At 40.8% G+C, this 25,098-nt stretch overlaps 2 protein-coding genes across 3 annotated transcripts in view; both read right to left on the reverse strand.

Annotated features, from left to right (window-relative positions):
- Window positions 1-424: 424 nt before the first annotated feature.
- On the reverse strand, window positions 425-18,876 carry NOXRED1 (NADP dependent oxidoreductase domain containing 1). Its single transcript, XM_025996476.2, has 6 exons — window positions 18,697-18,876; window positions 16,326-16,519; window positions 12,523-12,703; window positions 11,768-11,916; window positions 10,248-10,470; window positions 425-1,040 (listed from the first exon to the last, which is right to left on the reverse strand). The coding sequence occupies exons 1-6, from the start codon at window positions 18,849-18,851 to the stop codon at window positions 863-865; spliced, it is 1,080 nt and encodes a 359-aa protein (XP_025852261.1). The 5' UTR covers window positions 18,852-18,876; the 3' UTR covers window positions 425-862.
- A 1,340-nt stretch (window positions 18,877-20,216) lies between these two features.
- VIPAS39 (VPS33B interacting protein, apical-basolateral polarity regulator, spe-39 homolog) overlaps window positions 20,217-25,098 on the reverse strand; it is a 28,229-nt gene continuing 23,347 nt past the window's right edge. For both annotated transcript variants that reach the window (XM_025996428.2, XM_025996429.2), the window contains exon 20: window positions 20,217-24,731. In XM_025996428.2, the coding sequence (XP_025852213.1) occupies window positions 24,711-24,731 (21 nt within the window). In that variant the 3' untranslated portion in view covers window positions 20,217-24,710. The remainder of the gene's footprint in view (window positions 24,732-25,098) is intronic.

The following is a 25,098-nucleotide window of genomic DNA, read 5'->3' on the forward strand; positions in this document are numbered from 1 at the left end:
AGGGTGTGATCCTGGAGACCCGGAATCGAGTCCCACGTCGGGCTCCCTGCATGGAGTCTGCTTCTCCCTCTGCCTGTGTCTCTGCCTCTCTCTCTATGTCTCTCATGCATAAATAAATAAAATCTTTAGAAAAAAAAAAAGAAACAAACTGAGGGTCACTGGAGGGGAAGGGGGTAAGAGGATGGGGTAACTGGGTGATGGCCATTAAGGAGAGCACTTGATCTAAAGAGCACTGGATGTTATATAAGACTGATGAATCACTGACCTCTACCTCTGAAACCAATAATACATTATATGTTAATTGAATTTGAATAAAAAACTTTTAAATAAAAACTTTTAAATGGGAAGAGCTTTAAATAAGATAGTTCCAGAATAATCATATATAACTGAAATAAGCATGAAATGAGCCATAATTCACTTAAGATTGTTTACCACACATTTTATTTTTTTATCCAAAATGTTAGGAAAATCGAGCTGTATCATTTTTCAGTTACACATTGCTACAGGAAAACAAGCTGCAGTATGTACTGTCGAATAATAACATAACTTCTCAAATTTAGCTTTTAGAAGAAAGATCATTTATATTAACATGGCTTTCCTGGGGAAGCAGCTTAAGTGTGTCAGGTTATATAGTTTAATTTGGTTGCTTCCAAAAGCCAGACATACCCAAATATACTGATGGATAAGACCTCTTGCTTTATTTTATATTTCAAAGAACCATTAGTATGGTTTTCTAATTCCTTAATGCCCAAACATGTGGCAAACCCAGTGCAGTTACATGATTCCCAAAGTCAACTGTGATAATCTGGCTACAAGCATTGTGGAGGGGAAAAAAAAATCCGAGTTTCTGAGGTCTCTTCTCTTATTTTGAGGAAGAGCTTGTGGAAACCCCTGGCTGCTGCTCTTTGATTAAGGAGATACCAAACAAATCACAGTATAGATAGGTAAGGTGGTCCCGGAAAGCAGTACTGGTTGAGAAATGCTGAGTAAAGGGAGTTTCCTTGAGTTGCACAGCAGTCAAATCAAACCAGGGGAAAGGCCTGGAGTGGAAAAAAAAAATACTGTTACTTTTTTATATCTGTTTAACACATCTGATTTGGCTGTTAAACATTTAAAGAAAGTTTTCTGACAATTGGAAACACGGTTCTTTATTTTCTATATCAAATTAATTAAAATTCGTAAACATTCAGCTACAACTATTCACTATGTAGATTTAATTGTACTTATGCATTTTGTACATATGTATATTTTCTAAAACGATTTTATTTATTTATTCATGACAGACAGACAGAGAGGCAGAGACACAGGCAGAGTGAGAGAAGCAGGCTCCATGCAGGGAGCCTGAGGTGGGACTCGATCCCAGATCTCCAGGATCACACTCCAGCAGAAGGCGGCGCCAAACCGCTGGGCCACCAGGGCTGCCCATATGTACATTTTCTAAGTACATTTGGGATGGAATTCATAATTAAAGAATGATTATAATAATGACATTGACATCCTTTTCAGTATATTTTCCTTTGAATTTAGAAATAGAATATATAAGGGGTGCCTGGGTGGCTCAGTGGGTTAAGCATTAAACTCTTGATTTCAACTCAGATCATGATCTCAGGGTCATGAGATTGAAACCTGCATCGGCTCCGTGCTGGGTGTGGAACCTGCTTAAGATTCCCTCTCTCCTTCTCTCTCTGCCCCTCCCCCCCACTCATATGTGGGTGTGTGTGTCTATGTGTCTGTGTGTATACACATGCATATGCTCACTCTCTCTTAAAAAAAAAAAAAAAAAGAAAGAGAAAAAAGAAATAGACCCATAAGATAATGGACATTAGGAATAGAAAAGATCAGGGGCACCTAGTGGCTCACTTGGTTAAGCATCTGCCTTCAGCTTAGATCATGCTCCCTGGGTCCTTGGGCTTCCTGCTCAGCAGGGAATCATCTTCTTTGTCTCTTGTTCTCTCTCTCTCACCCAAATAAATAAATAAAATCTTTTTAAAAATTTAAAAGAATGGTAAAGATCTGGGTGGTATGGTCAGTTAAGCATCTGACTCTTGGTTTCCACTCAGGTTGTGATCTCAGGGTCATGAGATCAAGCCCTGCATTGGGCTCCATGCTCAGTGCAGAGTCTGCTTGAGAATCTCTCTCCCTTTCCCTCTGCCCCTTATCACCCTACTTCCTCACTAAAGTAAGTAAATAAATCTTTTTTTTTTTAAATAAATCTTTAAAAAATAGAAAAGATCTCATTTATTTTAAGATATCCCTTCAGGGGTGCCTGGTGGCTTCTTCCTTTCCCTCTGCCCTTTCCCCTGCCTCTTGCTCATGTTCTCTCTCTCTCTCTCTCTCTCTCTCTCAAATAAATAAATAAAATATAAAAAAGAAAAATAAAGATAACCTCTTCAATTGTATAACAAAAGTAGAAGGTAATACGCAAATAAAACAGAGCAACATTAAGTATTACTTTAGAGCAGAATTTAAGTTAAATAGTATTAAGATATAGGATCAGAGTAAAGGCAAGGATACCTATACTCACCCTTCTTATTTAACATAGTACTAGAAGTTGTAGACAATGCAATAAGGCAAGAAAAGGAAAAAAAAAGCATACGGACTGAAAAGACAAAATGAATCTGTCCCTACTTATAGGTAACATGATTGTTTATGTAGAAAATTCCAAAGAATCTATTTTTAAAAAGTCCCAGAACTAATAAATGAGTTCAGCAAAGTCACGGGAAACAAACGATACAAAAACCTATTATATGTATATTATTATATATATAATATATATTATTTATATATATATATGTAATGAACTCTTGGGCATCAAAATTAAAAATGCAATTCCATTCACATACACACAAAAGTAATACTTAGATGTAAATCTAACAAAACACGTATAAGAGTTGCATATGGGAGTGCCTGGGTGGCACAGTTTGTTAAATAGCCAACTCTTGGTTTTGGCTTAGATCATGGCGTCAGGGTTGTGAGACTGAGCCCTGCAACCAGCTACAGGCTCAAGTGGAGTGTGCTTGAGATTCTTTTTCCCTCTCCCTCTGCCCCTCCTGTTCATGCTCATGCTCTGTCTCTCTCAAAGAAATCTTTCTTTAAAAAAAAAAAGGTTTTATTTATTTGTCTGAGACAGAAAAGTGAATTAGGGAGAGAGGGAGCATGAGCAGTGGTGGGGCAGAGGGAGAAAAAGACTTCCTGCTGAGCAAGGAGCTCAGTGTAGGGCTTCGATCCCAGGACCCTGAGATCATAACCTGAGCCGAAGGTAGATGCTTAACTGACTGAGCCACCCATGCAGCCCAATAAGTAAGTCTTTTAAAAAAAGAAGAAGGGGATCCCTGGGTGGCTGAGCGGTTTGGCGCCTGCCTTTGGCCCAGGGTGCGATCCTGAAGACCCAGGATCAAATCCCATGTCGGGCTCCCGGTGCATGGAGCCTGCTTCTCCCTCTGCCTATATCTCTGCCTCTCTCTGTGTGTGTGACTATCATAAAAAAATAAATAAATAAAATAAAATAAAATTAAATTAAATTAAATTAAATTAAATTAAATTAAATTAAATTAAAATAAAAAAAGAAGAAGAAAAAAGACATACTGAAAACTACAAAATGCTGATGAACTAAAGAATATCTAAATAAATGGAGAAATACTGTGTTCGTGGATGGGAAAACTCAACATAATAAAGATGTCAATTCTAAAAAAATTAAAAAAAATAAAGATGTCAATTTTCCACAAATTGATCTACAGATGTAATGGTAAAACAAAAATTAGTGACAACACCAAATGCTGGTGAGGATACAGAAAAATTGGATCATACATTGCTAGTGATAATGTAAAATGGTACAATCATGCTGAAAAAGTTTGGCAGTGTCTTTTTTTTTAAGATCTTATTTATTCATGAGAGAGAGAGAGAGAGAGAGAGAGAGAGAGAAGGAGAGAGCAGAGACACAGGCAGAGGGAGAAGCAGGCTCCGTCCAGGGAGCCTGACATGGGACTCGATCCCCGGTCTCCAGGATCATGCCCTGGACTGAAGGCAGCACTAAACCACCCTGCTACCCGGGCTGCCCTGGCAGTGTCTTAAAAAACAAACAAAAGCAAAAACCAAAACAAAACAAAAAGCATGCAACTACCAAATGACCTAGGAATTGCAACCATGAGCATTTATCCCAGAGAAATGAAAATTTATCTTCCAAAAAGACCTGTGCATGAATGATCATAGCAACTTTATTCATAATAGCCAAAAACTGAACAAAAACAAAAACAAAACAAAACAGCCAAAACTTGGAAACCACTCAGGAGTCCTTCAACAGATGAATGATTAAAGTATGGTACATCCATGCTAAGAATACTACTCAGCAATATGAAGAAATAAACTATTAATATACATAGAAACTTGGAGAAATCTCCAGAGAATTATGCTGAATGAAAAAGGACAATCCCAAAAGGTCACATACTCTATGATTCCATTCATATAACATTCTAGAAATGACAAAATATGGAAATAGAAAACAGAATAACAACTGTGAAGTTGAGGAGGAGATGGTCACTCAAATGAAAGATCACTCAGTAGTAGACCTGTTCTAGATCTTGACTATATCAGAAATGCCTATCGCTCTAACAAATCACCTGATGAAAAGGAATGTAGAGCAGCATTTTTCCAACCTTGATGTGGTTATCACTTGGGATCTTGGAAAAATGCAGATTCTGATTCCATATAACTGGAGTGGGGCCGCAGATTCTGTGTTTCTAAACAAATTCCCAGATGATGGCACAGATCCCAACTAGTCTGAGTAGCAAGGATATAGTGGATTTGAATAACACAGGAACTTTGTGCCCAACAACGTCATTTTCATTTTGAAGATCACATAGCACATAGCTATTTGAATAGCACATAGCTAAAGAGGCTAGATGAGAATTCTTAGCTCTTACTATTTATATAGTAATAGTGTAATTGAAATTAAATGAGCCATAAATATTCAAAAGCTAAGAAATAGAGCCACAAAATAATTCAAAAGAAAGGAGGAAGGAACTGATTAGTAAAGATAAAAGTGGAAATGCTTAAATTAAAAAATTGACCAGTCAGAATGCCTGGGTGTCTCTGTGGTTTAATGTCTGCCTTTGGCTCAGGTCATGATCCCGGGGTCCTGGGATCAAGTTCTGTATCAGGCTACCCGCAGGGAGGAAGGGAGTCTGCTTCTCCCTCTGCCTATGTCTCTGCCTCTCCCGCTGTGTCTCTCATGAATAAATAAATAAGTAAAATAAAATAAAAAATCTTCAAGAAATCTCTAATTTCTATGTTCTGTTCCAGAACATAAAGGCTTCCTAATTCTATAAGTTTAACACAATATTTTTTTTAAATTTTTATTTATTTATTTATGATAGTCACAGAGAGAGAGAGAGAGAGAGAGAGAGAGGCAGAGACACAGGCAGAAGGAGAAGCAGGCTCCATGCACCAGGAGCCCGACGTGGGATTCGATCCCAGGTCTCCAGGATCGCGCCCTGGGCCAAAGGCAAGCGCTAAACCGCTGCGCCACCCAGGGATCCCAAGTTTAACACAATATTAATACCATATTTGAAAACTACAGACCAATTTTATTTTTTGAGTATAGATGTAAATGTCTTAAATAAAATATAACCAAAACAGATCTGGAAGTATATTATTAAGTAGAGTTTATTTTAAGAATTCAATGAAAGCTTAATATTAGGAAATCTATTTGTTGTTTACAATGTTAATTAAAGGAAGGGAGAGGGCAGCCCAGGTGGCTCAGCGGTTTAGCGCCACCTTCGGCCCAGGGCCTGATCCTGGAGACCTGGGTTCAAGTTCCACATCAGGCTCCCTGCATGGAACCTGCTTCTCCTTCTGCCTGTGTCTCTGCCTCTCTCTCTGTGTGTATCTCTCATGCATAAATAAATAAAATCTTAAAAAAAAAAAAAAAGGAAGGGAGAGATATGAAACCAAGTCTACACATACATTTTGGTTAATGTAACTTTTTTTTAAATAATTATTTATTGATCTGAGAAAGAGAGAGCATGAGCAGGGGGAGGGGCAGAGGGACAAGCAGACTCACCACTGAGCAGGGAGCCCAACACTGGGGCTCCATCCCAGGATCCCAAGATCATGACCTGAGCTGCAGGCAGATGCTTAACCGACTGAGCCACCCACACACTCAGCTAATGTGACTTTTAAGTCCTTTTCTTTTTTAATCTGTAAGTTCCCCTTCCTATTTTTTTTTTCTCTTGCAGTTCACTTGCTGAAGAAATTGGGTTGTTTATCCTCTAAAAATTCCCATATTCTGGATTTTGCTGATTATATCTCATGGTCATTTAACACTTTCCTAATTCTTGAATTTATGTCTATAGTTTTGCTTGAATTCAGGTTTGCCTTTTTTTTTAAATAAGACTATTTCATATGTGTCTATTTTTTAAAAATCTATGTCTATTTTTATTCAGAAACACAATGTCTCTCCCTCTGCAGTGTTAAGTCTGATTAATGGATTTCATCTGATCTATTAATTATAAAGTTCCCCTATCAACTTTTCACCTAATGTTGGCTAGATTCATTATTTCATTAGAGATTACAAAATGATGATATTCTATCACTCCTTCATTTTCAATTTGATAGACAATGCCAGAAGCCAAGAACAAACATCCTACTCAGTGATTTAACATTAAAAAAACAAAACAGCCTATTTTCAAGTTCATTTGTCACAGCAGATATTACTAGCAGTTACCTCTGGAGAATGGGATTTTAGGGAGGTGCTTTCACTTTGTTTGGTACATTTTAGTTGATATCTTATTTACTACAAACATGTTACTTTCTAATTTTTAAGGTCATTTTTTAAAAATTCACATGAAAGGGACCCTTGGATGACTCAGGCAGTTAAGCATCAGCCTTCAACTCAGGTCATGATCTCAGAGTCCTGGGGTCGAGCCCCAGAGTCAGGCTCCATGCTCAGTGGGGAGTCTGCTTGTCCCTCTGCCTCTCCCTCTGCCCCTCCCGCTGCTGGTGCTCTGTCTCTCTCTCTCTCAAATCAATAAATAAAATTTTTTTAAAAATTCACATGAAGAATAAAAGTGTAATAAGGGGGCAGCTCCGATGGCCCAGCCATTTAGCACTACCTTCAGCCCGGGATGTGATCCTGGAGACCCGGGATCGAGTCCCACACTGGGCTCCCTGCACGGAGCCTGCTTCTCCCTCTACCTGTGTCCCTGCCTCTCTCTCTCTCTCTCTCTCTCTCTCTCTCTGTCATTATTAAACAAATAAAATCTTTCAAAAAGTGCAAGAAGGATTAAGATTCTGGAAAATAATATGAAGAGGACTTGGTCTACCAGATACCAAAATATAGATACACATTATAGCAATTAATCATAGCATGGGAATAGAAAAATAGGTCTACAGTTCAGAATACCATCTAAAAATATATCCACAAATATCTTATAGTTTAGCAAATGATAAAAATCATATTTCAAATTGATAGAAAGAAGAATGGCTACTCTATAAATAATGTTAGGACAATTGGCTTTCCAAAATGAGTAGAAGATAAAATCCCAAACTGATTAAAGATTTAAATATTTAAAGAAATAAAATACGAGAAGAAAATATAGAATATTTTAGGATGAAGAGGTTCTTAATAAGTATGACTTGAAACTCTAAAGTCATAAAGAAAAGATTTGATAATTTTGACTACAAAAATTAGAATCTCTGAACAGCAAATGTTACCAAAAAAGAAAAAGAAACAAAACAAAACAAAACAAAAAGAAAAAGAAATATGAAAACTGTTTCTAATATACATAACATATTCCTACTAAAAATCTTTCATAAAACAATAAATAAGAGCAAACAATCCAAAAGGAAAATAGGTGAAGAATAAAATAAGAGAGAACACAAGAAAAACAAGTTGAAAGCTGGAAAAAATATGGAAAAATAATCACACTGAGATGAATCTGAAGTCAGCAACAGGAAAAACCAAGACACTATCCATTTACATCATAGAACCCACAAAAGACTCAGGAAGTACATCAAGAAGTAGAAACGAAATGGGGCTAAAAGTAGGACGATGGGTTGAAATTTTTAAAAAAGGAGAGAAACCTTCACAGCACCCTACCCAATGCTGTACAGTCCTCCCCAACAGAAGATTTATTCTCTGGAAGGGTCAATGAGAGCATCTCTGAACAGGGGGACAAAAAAAGGATTTACCGAAAAAAGGGGAAATAAAGTAAAAAAAAAAAAATCTAGTGATAAGACCACCCTTCTTCTTACATACATATACAGGTTTCTTCCCCAATTTAGGCCCCAAATGCTTAGAGATACCAAAATTCAAGGTTTCCCAAGGAAACAGCTGATCAAATCACTCTGTAGTAAAGGCCACAGTAGCAAACACAGAGTTTCCAAAAGAGGGTATAGCTCAGGGGTACAGCATTTGACTGCAGAGTTTCCAAGCAACTTTCTAGTACCAGGATCTTAAATATGAGCAGTCAAAGTTCTCCATATACTTGTCTAAAGGTCAAATGAAGGATAGAGACCAAAACAAATGATCAGAAAATAGCCTAAAGGAAACAGGTTCCTCACACAAGAAAAAAAATTCTCTCATTTACATTCTCAAAGGGATAAGAGATAGTACTGCACAGTGAAATGACAATAGATGCTACATAAAAAAGAAATATTTAGAGACTTTTTAAAAATCACTGAAAATATTCAAAATAGGGGACTCTGGGCAGTTCAGTTGGTTAGTTATCTGACTCTTGTTTTCAGCTTGAATCATAGTTTTGCGGTTGTGGGATTGAACCTTATGTTGGGCATGGAACCTGCTTGGGATTCGCCCCCACCCACCCTCCACCCCCTGCTCTGTGCTCTCTCTCTCTCTCTCAAAATAAAATCTTTAAATTAAATTAAATTAAGTGTCCAGTGAATTTAGTGGCATGGAAGTTACTGGTAACAAAAGCAATAATTTTTCCCTTTTAGCTTATTAAAGATTAAAGAGATTGATCCTGGGCACCCCGGGTGGCTCAGCAGTTTAGCACCGCCTTCAGCCCAGGGTCTGATCCTGGAGACCGGGGGTCGAGTCCCATGTCGGGCTCCCAGCATGGAGCCTGCTTCTACCTCTGCCTGTGTCTCTGCCTCTCTCTCTCTCTGTCTCTCGTGAATAAGTAAATAAAATCTTAAAAAAAAAAAAAAAAGATCTTATAGTAATCAAGCTATAGAGAAATGGCGCAATGGTGGAAACGTAAATAAGCACCATGTTTTTGATAAGTAATTTGGGAATACCTACCAAACGGAAGATAGATATAAACTTTGACCCAGAAATATTCTTCTAGATATTCAGCCAACAGAAATATTGGTACAAGTTTGCAAAGTAAGTATGAGAATGCTCAGTTGCAACCTCTTATTCAGAATTTAGGGCATGGGAAAACCACATTGCCATCAAGAAGAAATAAGATAGGGATGCCTGGGTGACTCAGTGGTTGAGTGTCTGCCTTTGGCTCAGGACATCATCCTGGGGTCCTGGAATCAAGCCCCGCATCGGGTTCCCCTGCATGGAGCCAGCTTCTCCCTCTGCCTGTGTCTCTGCCTCTCTCTCTCTCTCACGAATAAATAAATAAAATCTTTAAAGAAAAGGAGAAATAAGATAGATAAATTTGATAAAATAATGTATCTAATGGATACCTATGCAGTTGTTCATAAATGAAACAGTTATGATTGTACTGACATAGAATGGTGTCCACAATATAGCAAGTGAAAAATCAGTATCCATAGTCCCCATGTTTCTAAAATGTACGGATATGGATATGCATACGTGGTCAAATACCATCACAATATAAATATATGTTTGTAAATGCGTAGATTAAGAGACAAAACATAAAATCCATTGGAGGTAAAGTCTATGAAATGGTGTTTGGGGGGCAAAAGAGGGCTTTTAGGGATCCCTGGGTGGCGCAGCGGTTTGGCGCCTGCCTTTGGCCCAGGGCGCGATCTTGGAGAGCCGGGATCGAATCCCACATCGGGCTCCCGGTGCATGGAGCCTGCTTCTCCCTCTGCCTGTGTCTCTGCCTGTTTCTCTCTCTCTGTATGACTATCATAAATAAATAAAAATTAAAAAAAAAAGAGGGCTTTTACTTTTCTAGTAGTTGCATTTTTGACAAGAATGTAGTATTTTTATGAAATTTTAAAGGTAACATGAAAGGAAAAAAAGGAGGGAAAAAGCACCTGCTAAGACAAGTGTGGTAGAAGTTAGAATAGCCAGCCAGCTGATGCCTTACCTTTGCTGAGGCAGGTTCTTGGTATAGACCTGGTCAACAAAATCATGTAATTGAAATTTGGGGCAAGATGCTTCATCTTTCTCACAGTCTTCAAAGTGCACAGAGAGGAAGAGTTCATTCAGAAGCTGCAGCGCTTGTAAGTGGGGCATGTCCTTCGCGGTGCAAATGTTTAGTACTGCATGAAACACTCCCTCCAACCACTTGATATTGAGGATTATTCCCCCTACATGTTAATGGGAAGGGAAATACCAGTTAGCACCACCAAAAGGGTTTGCCTAGAACATAAGACAAACCCTAGACAGTGAACAGCTAAGTAACTTTTTTCCAAGACAGGCTGGTCATATGAACTTGAAGATAAGCAAACACTCCTCTTTGTAAGCCAAGAGCTCTAATCGTGCCCATTATAATAAATCATGTGTTAACCCTACCACAGTAGGACAGGTATGACCAATGTATTACATTAGTACATTGTACATTAGTACATGTACATGTCCATTAGTACATTAGTACATTAGTACATTGACATTGCTAATGGCAAAAGCATCTTTAGAAGTCTCTAGAATGATCATTCTAGCAAGGAGAAGAGACCACGGAAAAATGCAAGATTAGAGCAGGGAAAAGCCATTTGGTGCCAGACATCACATCCTACGGTTTTTTGTTTTTTTTTAAGATTTTATTTATTCATGAGAGAGAGAGAGAGAGAGTCAGAGACACAGGCAGAGGGGGAAGCAGGCTCCATGCAGGGAGCCTGACGTGGTACTCAATTCCGGGTCCCCAGGATCACGCCCTGGGCTGAAGGCAGGCACCTAACCACTGAGCGACCCAGGGATCCCACATCCTACTGTTTAAATCGGCTCTTACCTCTGGCTGTTTCCAGTTCAGCCTTAACCGGTCCAAATACTCTCAGATTTTTCTGCTTTCCCTGTAAGACATCTGCTTTTTGCCACCAAAACTGTTCTCATTCAAACGCTAAATAGCTGAGGGGTGCCTAGGTGGCTCAGTTGGTTGAGCATCTGCCTTTGGCTCAGGTCATGATCCCAGGGTCCTAAGATCAAGTTCCATGTCAGGCTTCCTGCTCAGCAGGGAGTCTGCTTCTCCCTCTGCCCCTCCCCCCACTTGTGTGCTCTGTCTCTCTCTCAAATAAAATCTTTAAAGACAAAGCAAAACACAAAAACTTAAATAGCTGAGAACAGCTTGCACCCCCCCCCATGCACATACCCAAGACACACACACACACATACACACACGCACACGCTGGGATTATAAAACAGCTCCAGGCCGAAAGGAAAGGAACTTTCAAAAGAGTTCCAAAGGGATACCTGGGTGGCTCAGTGGTTGAGCGTCTGCCTTTGGCTCAGGTTGTGATCCTGGGGCACTGCGATTGAGTCCCCCATCAGGCTCCCTGCAGGGAGCCTGCTTCTCTATCTGCCTGTATCTCTGCCTCTCTGTGTGTCTGTCATGAATAGATAACTAAATAAATCTTTTTTTAAAAAAGTGCTAAAAACATGGCAAGCCATTACCAGCAGCACTGTAGGGGCAAGTAGCCTGAAGAATCACAGGATCTTGGAGGGCAGCTGTGATGTCCTTACCAGCCCCCCAGATGTTGACATTTTGCACACACTGATACTGAGGCCGCAAGATATTGGTGTGGTTCAGTAGGAGTTTCAACCTGAAAGGAAAGTCCCCAAGACATGGAGTGCAGAGCCAGGACTCCCATAAACCACTACAGGATCCACCGGGTTGGATCACATCCCACCCTGTGGACCTCCTGCCCTGCATAGCACCGCCCAGAGGTGAACGTGGGTGGAGGCAGGGCTGAGGGCACTACTTCTTAGCTGCCTTGTTCTGCATCTACCCAACTGACACTTAGTGAATGTTGTCTCTTGCCAGGCACTCTCCTGGACAGTAGAGGTACAAAAATAATATTTGACACATACTGTCAATCACTTTTCACATTGCTGATCTATGGTCTCCCTTTCCCTTGATGCACAAGAGGAATACTGGTCAGCGTGGAGTGGTGGGAAGCAATGCTCCATTGCAGTTCTAAACATTGTCACATCGAAGAGAATGTTCCACCCCATGAGAGCTGTTTATGGAGAAGTGGGGAAGACACGATCAGCAAGGCTGGCTGGCTGTTGCTGATGAAGCTGCTTCCACCTCATTACCGGGAACAACCAAATCCAAGGGGTGGGGAGCTGGGGGATGTGGGGGGGAGGAGCCAGGTATTAGGGGCCAGAGCAGTCCTGCCAACGCTATGCTCACCCTAACAGGATACCTGGCTATCGGGACAGCAGCCACGAAGCTGTACACGATGCAACCTTTCTCTAGGTGGGTTTGAATTTCTACGCAGATATTGGGCAGCTGAGACGGCAGGCAGCAGAGGAATAGCACGTTGGCCCACTCCACCAGGTAAGGGTTGTGGTAAAAACATTGGATTCCCAGTTTCTGGAATTCATCTGGGAGGGGTAAAAGAAGAAAGAAAAAGATCACAGGACAAAGGAGTTTGATCTAAACATCAGCTGTGGGAAGAGGATGCCAAGGATTTTTTCTCAAGTCCTGTTTCCACATACATCAAAGATACATCCTCGAATCTTCTAAAAGACATGGGCCATGCCCTAACCCAATTATCAAAGAAACCAGTGCTCCTGCAGCAGCATTTCAGATTATAATTCATCCTTATCTTACTGTGAGACCAAATGCTAGACTTTTTCAGGTATGTGTGTTTGTTTTTTGGAACAAAAAAATATGGAAGAAGTCTTCCTACTCTATTTACTGAAGGTTTATCACATTCCAGGTAGTGTACAAAGTACTTTGCATATATTTTCTAAGGCAATCCTCACAAGGACCTTCTGAGGCAGAGACTACTATTATTCCTATATTATGGACGAGGAAACTGAAGTTTCAAGATATCATGTAGTTTGAGCTGGTAGGAAAGGCTGAGAGAGTGGAAGAGTATAGGGCAGAGGCTGGGAAGAGTCTGGAAAGATATACTTATAGTTTCCATAAAGTCTATGCAACTTACCATGAACAAGATAGTTTTAAATGTTCAGAGAAATGTAATGACTCATGTATTTCCATTCAGTCACTGGCAGTTAATAATTTAGATTTATTCGACATGGGTTTCAAAAGTAAAAATGTAAACTCACATAGGGTAGTGTGTTTTAAGGGTTTTTGGAAAACAGGATATTACAGACATTGGAAAAGTGAGTTCTTATTTCAACCACCAAGAGTACATGATATATTTGACACTGATGTTATCTGGGCACTCAAAAACCTGGGAGATGGATGGGACAAAGAAGAAGCTTAGAAAACATGCATGTTCATTCTTTCATGGATTGTTCTCAAAAGTGTATAGAATTTGATGCTAAGCATTTTGAATTCTTGCTTCCTTCCACAACATGCAGTGATATTCTTTTTTTTTTTTTAAGATTTTTTATTTATTCATGAGAGAGAGAGAGAGAGAGAGAGAGAGAGGCAGAGACACAGGCAGGGGGAGAAGCAGACTCCATGCAGGGAGTCCGACGTGGGACTCGATCCTAGGACTCCAGGATTCCGCCCTGGGCCAAAGGTGGCACTAAACCGCTGAGCCACCCGGGCTGCCCTTCAGTGATGTTCTAAAACTATAATTTTATTATTAATAAGCATAGTGCTTTCCAAAAAATATATGCAACTTAAAAAAAATATTTTATTTATCTGACAGAGAGAGAGAGAGAGCACAAGCAGGGGGAGTAGCAGGCAGAAGAAGAGGGAGAAGCAGATTCCCCACTGAGCAGGGAGCCTGATGTGGGTGTTGATCCCAGGACCCTGGGGTAATGACCTGAGCCAAAGGTAGATGTTTAACCAACCAAACTACTCAGGCACCCAGAATATATGCATCTTATTGAAACATATATACTAGTCCTACTGATGAAATCTGAGAAATTTGACTTGTATGAGAAGGTTTTTTTAAAGTTTAATATGGAAAGCATGTTTACAAATTAGTAAGAAAAATTCAAGCACTCCAACAGTAAAACTAGAAAAAACAAACTCAAAAAAATGAAAGGGGGGTGCCTGGGTAGCTCAGTTGGTTAAGTGTCTGCTTTTGGCTCAGGTCATGATCCCAGGGTCCTGGGATTGAGCCCTGCACTGGGCTCCCTGCTCAGCAGGGAGTCTGCTGCTCCGCCTGCTTGTGCTGTCTCTCTGTCAGATAAATAAATAAAATCTTTTTTAAAAATGAAATAATAATAAAGTTATGAAAAAATTTAGATCTTCTAGTGATCAAGGGAAAATATATTAAAACAAGAGAAATTTAAAAGGCATATTAAATGGTGATTAAGGGACACCTGGTTAAGCATCCAACTCTTGATCTCCGATTGGGTCATGACCTCAAGGTAAAGAGACTGAGCCCCCAGGTCAGGTCCTGTGCTCAGCAGGGAGTCTGCTTGAGATTATTCCTCTCCCTCTGCCCCTCCCCATACTGCATGTGCTCTCTACCTCTCTCTAAAATAGATCAATCTTTTTAAAAAAACGATTAAAGAAAAAAAAGTGTTCCCCTGAAATAAAAAGAGTATAATGAAATGGATATTCGTCCACAATTTTGGTGAAAGTGTGCGTCTTTTTTGGAAGTTGATTCGAAAAATTATATTAGAAGTTTCTAAAAAAAAAAAGAAAAAAGTTTCTTTTTTTTTTTTAGAAGTTTCTTTAAAAAAAAACAAAAACAAAAACAAACTGACCATGGTACCCACCCATTCCACTTCCAGGTGTTTACCTAGGAGAAGTTGAAGCATTTGTCCACACTAATATTTGCACACAAATGTTCATCGTAGCTTTCTGTATAATAGCCAAAGCCCGGGAACCACCTGTTTGTCCACCAACAGATGAACTATGGAATACTCATGCAGTTAAATACTCAGAAATATAAACATTTTCATCTCCCTAGAAAGTCTGCTCAGGCCCCTCCTCAGTCAGTCTCCCCAGGAGCAACCACTGTTCTGATTTCTAGCACCGCAGACTAGTAAGTGGAATTATTATAAAACGTTTTTTAAATTTAGTAATTTTTATTTTTTAAAGATTTTATTTATTTATTTATTTATTTATTTAGAGAGCATGAGCAGGGTGAGGGGTAGAGGGAGAGGAAAAGGGAGAGCTTTTTTTTTTTTTTTTTTTGAAAAGGGAGAGCTTTAAGCAGACTTTGCATGGAACACACAGCCCCACGTGGGGCTCGATCTCACATTCATGAGATCATGACCTGAGCTGAAATCAAGAGTTGGACACTCAACCACTGAGCCACCCAGGTGCCCCAGTAATTGTTATTTTTAAAAACACAAGGTCAAGTGTTTGCAACTGGTTAATACCCATCAGACTCTAATTGATCCAGTTAGAAGATATGAACCCTCTTTGGAAAGCTTCTCTATATAAAAGACCTGAAAAGCTACCTTCTCACCAAGGGTGCAGGGAGGAGAAATGAATATAAAACATTTCTTTTTTTCTTTTTTCTTTTTTTTTTTTTTTTTTTTTTTAGTAAAAAGAGGAAGATTTGTTTGATCTGAAGAGAAACTGGAGCATAAGAAAGTTGTTTTAAGGAACATCAAAAACCATTTTTCTATGGGTGCATGGCTGGCTCAGTCCATGGAGCTTGTAGCTCTTGATCTTGGGGTTGTGAGTTTGAGCCTCACATTTGAATGTAGAGATTACTTAAAAATAAAATCTTTAAAAAAAAATACACACTCGAGGTGCCTGGATGGCTCAGTCCATTGAGCCTCTGACTCTTAATTTTGGCTTAGGTCATGATCTCAGGGTCATGAGATTGAGCCCTACATTGGGCTCCATGCTCAGCAGGGAGTCTGCTTGAGCTTCTCTCTCTCCACCACCCTCTGCCCCTCCACCCACTCCCATGCACACACTCTGTCTCTCAAATCAATCAGTCGACATTTGAAACACACACAAACACAAAAACATCCTTCTTTTTTCTGGGCTAGCAAGCAGAGAACTCAGCATACTGCATGCAGGGATTCCTCTCTCAAGGGACCCTTCCAAAATGGCCTCACCAACATCTAAAGAGCACACTTGAGTCCCTCTCTGCCACGCGCTGCTCCTCACCCAGGACCTCTGGCCTCCGAGTGGAGATCCTCAGGTTCTCAGCAGGGATGGGGACAAGCTGAAGCAGTACACGAGCCAGCTGCTTCCCAAGGTTGCCACCGCCAATGATGCCCACCTTTAACTCATCATTGGGAATGGCAGCAAGCAATTCAGTCAAAACACATCTGGAAGTTTGCTTCTTATGTAATGATTCTCTGGAGAATGAACACACAGATAGATAAATAAAGACACGTGAATTCTGTAGCACTTCTTGGCAGCCTCCCATGTGCTCTGCTTTAACTTCCTCAGGTGACAGCCTGGTGGCACTGTAAGTACTTCAGAGACAAGGCATTCCACTTACATGCCACTTATCCAGTATTGCTAGGGAGTGAAATGTTCCTCCTGAGCGAATTTTCCACGAGGAAAATTTTCCAAAGCATACTCCTTCAGGGTACCAAAACTTGTTTAAGACATTTTTAAATAAACACACTTTGTTGTTGCTGTTACATGTACCAGGCACTTCCCTCCTTCTTACACACAAGGTCTGAATATTTAACTGTTTGACTCAGGACTCTCATTATCAACGATCAACTGTTTATACATCATTCTGGAACACCGCTGGCCAGAATGACAGCCAGACAGCTGTCAGTTTCATGGCCATCACGACAAGCATCCCCCTTTCCTACCATATGCCTACTCTTTCTAGTTTGCTATTTTACCTTTGCATACAACTCGGGTAACTGTTTTCAAACATATGATTTATAAAAGTAAGTGGTATATAAGGGAAAACAAAACTGAGAAATTGAGGATTAAAAGTTTGAGGCCACTCTTTCTGGAGATTCACTTACTGTTGGTTCTGGACATGTTTCCTTGGCCCAAGGTCAACAAAGTCTGACCTCTGAATACATAAGGAATTGTTTTCTATGTTATACGACAATCTTAAATTTGTTCCCTATTTCTGTTAAAAATTGGTCTGAAGCTCTGGAGTTTCCATATAAACATCACAAGCCACATTCTATTTAAGGCTTCTCTCTAGGTTGAAAGGAAAGCATTTTCTCTGTGCCTGATCCTTCCAAATATAAAATGCCTCCTGGAAATGTCATATTTTGGTTTCTCACCGCTCACCTGGGATGCAACCAGGTTTATGTATTCTTTTTTTTTTAAGATTTTATTTATTCATGAGAGACACAGAAAGAGAGAGAGAGAGAGAGAGAGAATGAGAGAGAGAGGCAGAGACACAGGTAAAGGGAGAAGCAGGCTCCATGCAGGGAGCCCAGTGTGGGACTCAATCCAGGGTCTCCAGGATCACGCCCTGGGCCAAAGGCGGCGCTAAACCACTGAGCCACCCGGGCTGCCCAAGGTTTATGTATCCTCTTTAGTCAACCAATCAGCAAACTCATTAAGCAGCCTGCCTCTTTGTGTATCTGCTGTATCTGTAACATGTTCAATTTATATCTGGTACCACCACCTAGGAGTTGATCTAATTTCAGAAAAAAATAGTCTGGGGGCAGGGGGCACTACCAGTGTTCCAGGAGTAACTTGCAGCATTACAGGAGTCTGGGCTTAGGTACCTGGCTCTCACACTTTAAGTGTCTGAAGCCACATCGTGCAAAACATCAGAGATCAGGACTAGACTGGGAGCTTTTTGCAAATCGTTATCCCTGGGTTTCATATGAGTCATCTGGCCTAAAGACCCCCAAAGTCTCAGGTGGCTTTCCCGTTAAGCAGAATTCCACTGTTAGCTTAGCTCCAAAAGGAAGAACCAACCTCATTTCTGGCCAACAGCCATAGGATAGCTAGTCATTGATAGCTGTGGAAAACAAGCTGGTGGTCCCAGTGAGTGAATGAATGGGTGAATGAATGTACTGATCATTTAATCAATCCACCCACCAAAAGGAAATCACAGCCATGCTTTGTTATGTAACCACAACCAAGGGACTCTGGTATTCATTTCCCAGTGCCTTCAGACCAGCAGTGATAGACTGTGGGTTGGAAAAGGTAAACGGATGCCTAGGTGGCTCATGGGACGTCTGGGTGGTTCAGTGGTTGAACATCTGCCTTCGGCTCAGGGCGTGACCCCAAGGTCCTGGGATCGAGTCCCACATTGGGCTCTCTGCGAGGAGCCTGCTTTTCCCTCTGCCTGTGTCTCTGCCTCCTCTCTCTGTGTGTCTGATGAATAAATACATAAAATCTGAAAGAAGAAAGAAAAGAAAGAAAGAAAGAAAGAAAGAAAGAAAGAAAGAAAGAAAGAAAGAAAGAAAGAAAGAGAAAGAAAAAATAAAAGAGACAACCCCGCCTCCCAAAGTTATCCTCCAATATAAAAAGGTAAAGTCATTTGGATTATCCATAGTGAGATCTTCTCCATCTGCCTGACCTTGGAGACCCAGCTTACCTCAAATTACAGAGCAGCTTGCAGAAGAAGGTTGCATGGGCACAGGCCTTGATCATCAGCCCTCGAGAACGGCCCCGCAAATACAGCCAGCTGTGGTCTTCCTTTTGAATCCCATACTCAAACTGCAAGGACTCAAGGTCCTCTAGCATGTTCATTTCTATGCCACTACCTCTGCAGTGACAGATACCAGTTTGGCTCCCCGTCTTGGAAGATGAGGGAGTCTATGCAGGAGGGCATGTGCCCAAGTCACAGGCTCTTGTGATGGTGGGATTCAGCACCTCTCTCCTCCCACATTCTGCACTCTCAGTGTGAGTCCTAGATTCTTAGACGCTGACTGCCCATGAATCAGGAATTCCTGGATTCATGAAAAACCTGAACAAAATCCCAAAGTGTTCCTCCACATAGGCTACACATACTTTTTTCAGCAGATGCCTTTACATTAGCAGTGAGTTTCACAGATGCTCGTTCGTTGGCCAGGACCTTCTCCCTTCAATTCCCTTTTAGGCTTTAGAAATAGGACTGACCGTGTACACCACACTTCAGAGGAACTCTTTTCACCAAACTCTGTGTTCCTCAAAGGATAGGAAAGAGCCCAAATTAAATAACATGGTCTTCGGTCTAGGGCAATGACATCTGAATTTTAGAAAATAAAGCCAGAGATATATAAGCCCGTTTATATATTTCTCTCACTAACCAAACTGAGAAGGTGGCACTACTCAGTACTTCTGGCCCTGGAGAGTAAGAACTACATTTCCAGGGAGAATTACCCAAGAAAGTTATCATTGTGACTCCTTAGCTACCAGATTACTTCAGTCTCTGAGCCTTAAAGGGGCCAGCCTCACACAGAGGTTTTCAGACCTGCCTCATGAGGACAGGAACTCTTTCCACTACTTCATTAAAAAAACAAACAAACAAACAAAAAAACCTATTTATTTGAGGTGGGGGGAGCACAGGGAGAGGGAGGTCTCAAGCAGACTCTCTGCTGTGTAGAGCCTGACCCGGGGCTTGATCTCACAACCCTGAGATCATGACCTGAGCCGAAATCAAGAGTCAGACATTCAATCAACTGAGCTACTCAGGCGCCCCTCTCCACTATTTCTAGGAGGACTACAAACAGGGATGCATGAGATCCTCCTTTTCCTAACAGAAGGTTCTGGACTTCTAGATTTTTCCCAGACTAAAATATCATAGAGATCTCGGCACTACTTAAGGAGTTATTTTCCAAACTACTTCTTTTTGAATTCAAGACAACCATGAATAAGATGAGTAAGTTCTGGAGTTGTAATGTACACCATAGTGATGATAGTTAATTATACGATATACCTGTAATTTGCTAAGAGATGTACTCACCACATACACACATAAAAGGTAACTGTGTGACATGACAGACATGTTAATTAACTGTGGTAATCATTTCACAATATATATCAAATCATGTTATACACCTTAAATATATACAACTTTTATTTCACTTTTAATTTTATACAGTTATAACTCAATAAAGTCGGGGAAAGAATCAGTGATATTCAGAACTTTATTTTATTATAGCAATGGCAAAATTGGTAACAGAAATCAAAACTACTGAAATCTACCTTTTTGGAAAGTAATCTCTACACTCTACATGGGGCTCGAACTCAGGACCCTGAGATCAAGAGTCACTCCATGGACTGAGCCAGCAAGGCAACACTCTAATCCACTTTTTAAATTAGAAAAAAAAAAAAAAATGAGGTCAAACTCACATAACTTAGCCATTTAGAAGTGAACAATTCAGTACATTCACAATATACTCATATCCACGACTTCTATCTCCAAAACATTTTTATCTTCCTGATCAAAGGAAACCCCATATGCATTAAGCAGTCACTCCCCACTTGCCCACCACCCTCCTCAGCCCCTGGCACCACAAATCTGCTTTTTGTCTCTGTCTCTGTGGATTTACCTTTTCTGGATGTTCCATGTACATGGAACCATATAATACGCAACATTTCATGTCTCTGGCTTCTCTAATCCCTTTCATAGCAGGGCTGCTTTTATTTTTAACTTAAATTCAAATTAGCTAACATACAGGGCAGCACTGGTTTCAGGAGCAGAATCCAGTGATTCATCACCCACATATAAACCCAGTGCTCATCCCAACAGGTGCCCTCCTTAATGCCCATCATCCATTTAGTCCATCCTCCACCTACCTCCCCTCCAGCAACCCTCAGCTTGTTCCCTATAGTAAAGGTCTTTTATAGTTTGTCTCTCTCCATTTTTCTTATTTTTCCTTCCCTTCCCCTATGTTCATCTGTTCTGTTTCTTAAATTCCATATATGAGTGAAATCATTTGTCTTTCTCTGACTTATCTCAGTATAATACATTCTAGGTTCTACTCATGTTGTTGCAAATGGCAAGACTTCATTCTTTTTGATCACAGACTAATATTCCATTATATATGCACACCTTCTTCTTTATCCATTCATCAGCTGATAGACATTTGGGTTCTTTCTATAATTTGGCTACTGTTGATACTGCTGCCATAAACATTAGGGTGCATGTGCCCCCTCAAATGAGCATTTCTAACCCTCTGGATAAATATCTGGTAGTATAATTGCTGGGTCATAGGTTAGTTCTATTTTTAACTTTCTGGGTAATCTCCATAGTGTGTTCCGGAGTGGCTGCACCTGTTTGCATTTCCACCAACAGTGCACAAAGGTTCCCGTTTCTCCACATCCTTGCCAACACCTGTTGCTTCCTCAGTTGTTAATTTTAGGCATTCTGACAGGTATAAGGTGGTATCTCATTGTGGTTTTGATTTGTATTCCCCTGATGAATGACATTGAGCATATTTTCATGTGTCTGATAGCCATCTGGATGTCTTCTTTGGAAAGAGGTCTATTCATGTCTTCTCATTTCTTAACTGGATTGTTTTTTGGGTGTTGAGTTTGATAAGTTCTTTATAGATTTAGGATACTAACCTGTTATCCAATATGTCATTTGCAGATATCTTCTTATTCCACTGGTTGCCTTTTGATTTAGTTTCCTTTGCTGTGCAGAAGCGTTTTCTCTTGATGAAGTCCCAATAGTTCATTTTTGCTTTTGTTTCCCTTGCCTCCAGAGCTATGCCTAATCACATCTTGCTGTGGCCAAGGTCAAAGAGGTTGCTGCCTGTTTTCTCCTCTAGGATTTTGATGGTTTCCTGTCTTACATTTAGGTCGTTCATCCATTTTGAATTTATTTTTGTGCATGGTATTAGAAAGTGGCTCAGTTTCATTCTTCTGCACGTCACTGTCCAGTTTTCCCAATACTATTTGTTGAAGAGACTTTCTTTCTCCTGTTGGATATTTTCCAGCTTTGCCAAAGATTAGTTGACCATCAAAGGAGGGCTCTTATGTCACTCTCAATCTTAGCACTTGAAGTAAAGAGCTTGGAAGTTCTTATCAAATCTGAGAAAACACTTCCTTTGATCACAACATTGAATAGGTAATCCTAATGTTGTATGTGATGTTATTGTTCTGAAGAAAAGTTCAAAACCTCCCTGCTCAGCACGACCATGCAGCACCGGTTAACCTGTACAGGTGTGGACTCTAGGCTCATCCTTCACTAATATATTCTCAAAAATGTGGATCCAGTGGTTGTAGCTTTGTAACATGTCAAGTTGGCTAGGCTGAACTACATTTTCCAGAATACCCTTCCCTGAATGTTTCCAGTAGGGTGTGCCGTAAGAGACTTTTGTGCAAGACCTGGAAGTTTGAATTGAAGCAGCATCCAGTTTGTGTTGATGCTTGCAAGGTCAGGGCAGGTACTCTGTCTGCTAGTGACCCTGTTGGTGTGTAGCAGCAGCTGGACCTACAATCGCTACAACTTCCCCCGGATCCTCCTACAGCTTCTCACACTCTTGGGCCAGGTTTGTGTTCAGTTCCTTGACAAAGGTCACCAGCCAGCTTTGCCTGCAGGACACCCACTTCCTTGACATTGAGGGTAGTGAGAACTGACATGGGCTCCTCTCCATCTTCCTGGGCTCCATCTTGTCCTTGCTTTCCCTCACATTTTATCTATCTTTCTTCCCCACTGCCCACCCTGTGGATAAGGGGCTCTACCACCAGTTATGAAGACAAACTTCCAGAGACTGTTTAACAAACAGCTATACTTGAGTAAGGGCAAATCCATGTAATGAATTCCACATATAGACAGATGACATACTCCTAGTGATTCTGCTTCTCTGAGTGATTTTGATACACTAATAAAATCACCATGGTTTGTTGGATGATCAGCCAATAACCTGAGCACAATTTAGCAAATTAAACTCCTGTTTCTTCAACAGCCAGAGGGATGCTTAAGGAAGGAACAACTATGAAGGTATCTGGAATTGCAAAGTGGAGGAGTAAGAGATGAAGTCTGATCACCTTAAAGCAGAGTTTCTCGGCATTTGCATTAATGAATATTCTCGACAGGATAATTCTTTGTTGGAGGGGGCTGTCCCACACTGTAGGATGTTTAGCAGCATTCCTTGCTTCTACTCACTAGATACTAGTAGAACCCACTGGTTGTAGCAGCAAAGTGTCTCCAGATTTTGACAGGGGTCTCCTGGGGGCAAAACTGTCCTCAGTCGAGAACCACATGCCTTAAAGCATGCTATGTGCCTCTATACATCTTTTCATCTACCACTTTATCCATCCACAGGAGTGTAAAATTCTATAAGCTCTCAGAGAAACATACCCTCCTATGACAACAGGTTAAGATAGTCCAGGAAGAGAGGGATTCACCCAACATCACACAGCTTATCAACAGTAGAGCTAGGACAAGAGGCCAGGTTTTTTGTTTCCCAGCTCAGTGCTCCCTGTTAACCGCACAGCCATACTTTGCCATAAACACCGTTACTCCATGACTTATGTTGACAGACTACTGAATGCAGTCACTGAGGCAGATTTGCAGTGGTCCCAAGAGACAGGGCAATTATTTCATTGTTCTTCACAAAACAACGAGGAGGGAAAGAGAAGGCACCAAGAAGGAAAAAACTTTATTATGAATCTAGGCATGTCAGGAAAACCCAGTTCAGTCACAGAAGAGAGGCTAATATTGGTAAAGGGCAGGAGGCTAGCACTAAAGAAGATCCTATTGAAAACCAAGTGTGAAATGAAAACTTCCATCTTAATATCCTGTCTGAAATGTTGTTGAGTTCAGCCCTGGTAAACCTTCTGGAAGCTCCTAGTGAAATGAGATTTGTGTATAAGGGAAGAGCACTCCAGCACTGCTGAATCTGAGCTTCATAAAAGTTTATGGGTCTGGGTAGGAGAAGTAGAGGAAAAGATAACGGGGAGGTCCTTATCTCCCACACCAGGCCATCTCGATGTGTAGGTGAGAGACGAACCACAAGTCTCAGTAGAGGCTAGACTAGGGCAGCAGAGGGACAGTGGTTAAAGAAACACAAACGTCTGGGCAATCTCTGTCATTACATGGAGGACTCTGCAGTCTGGTGTGAAGGCACCTCCAACAGGTCTCCGCTATACTGGCATCCTTTCCTGAGGTCCCTTGGGAGAGAGCCATTTTGGTTCTATTCTGACTTCAGAGCAGAACTGCCAAAGTCCAGCACCAAGTCCAGGGTCATAATTAGCTGAGAGGAATGGAGTGGCCACTCTATGACACCTGACCTCTTAGTCTAGGTAACTTCCTTTCTTTTTCTTTTCTTTTTTGGTAACTTCCTTTCTTGAGCAGTCATTTTTCCCAGACCAAGTGAGATCTTGCCCAATATGGGCCCAATCTAGAAATTATTCCCACCTTCATGTGAGCACCAGGTGGAGAGAATCTTCCTCATGAGTCAAATCTTTAGATCTTGGCCCTCTTGATGATGTTCCTTAGGTCAGTCTGAAGCTGTCTGTGCCCAGGCGCTGGTTTCTGCCCTAAGAGTAGCAGGCGCTGCCTGTTGCTGATGGGTCCAAGCGATGTGTGGTACTGTAACTCCCAATGAAGACACTCTCTACTTTCACAGACAGGAAAGGAAGAAATAAGGCAGGTTTCAGGGTAGCTAATGCCACTTAATTCTTCCATCGAATTTGCTGTGGAAAAGAACAAATATCCGTTTCTACTAACCCTTACAGAGAGGTAAGGGAATACAATAAAACAGAACAGCTAGATAAAGTAAGAATAAGAAGAATGGAGAGGGAAGTTGAAAAATGTTTTTCTAATATGTGGGGGAATTTGCTTATTCAAAGATGAATTGGACATCTTTTCTGTACCTTATAAGCCTGATTTATGGCATTTATTCTGGTTCTGCCCTCCACAGGACCAAGACTTACCTACCTTCCATGGTAGGTCCCAAAATATGTAACAGGGAGCTAAGCTCCGTATTGACAAAAAGCTCAGCAATTTCATGCTCTGAGAGGTGAGCCAGGTGTGTTGCTCAAATAGCTAAAGTCTGTTTTA

The sequence above is a fragment of the Vulpes vulpes genome, chromosome 6, assembly GCF_048418805.1.
Source record: "Vulpes vulpes isolate BD-2025 chromosome 6, VulVul3, whole genome shotgun sequence".
Classification (NCBI taxonomy): domain Eukaryota; kingdom Metazoa; phylum Chordata; class Mammalia; order Carnivora; family Canidae; genus Vulpes; species Vulpes vulpes.

Coding starts and splice junctions, on each gene's coding strand:
- NOXRED1 (XM_025996476.2), bottom strand. CDS start 18,851: ATGAACATGCTAGAGGACCTTGAGTCCTTGCAGTTTGAGTATGGGATT. Junction 11,917..12,522: donor GCTGCTGTCCCGATAGCCAG/GTATCCTGTTAG, acceptor CTTTCCTTTCAG/GTTGAAACTCCTACTGAACC. Junction 1,041..10,247: donor AAGAACCTGCCTCAGCAAAG/GTAAGGCATCAG, acceptor TTTCCACTCCAG/GCCTTTCCCCTGGTTTGATT.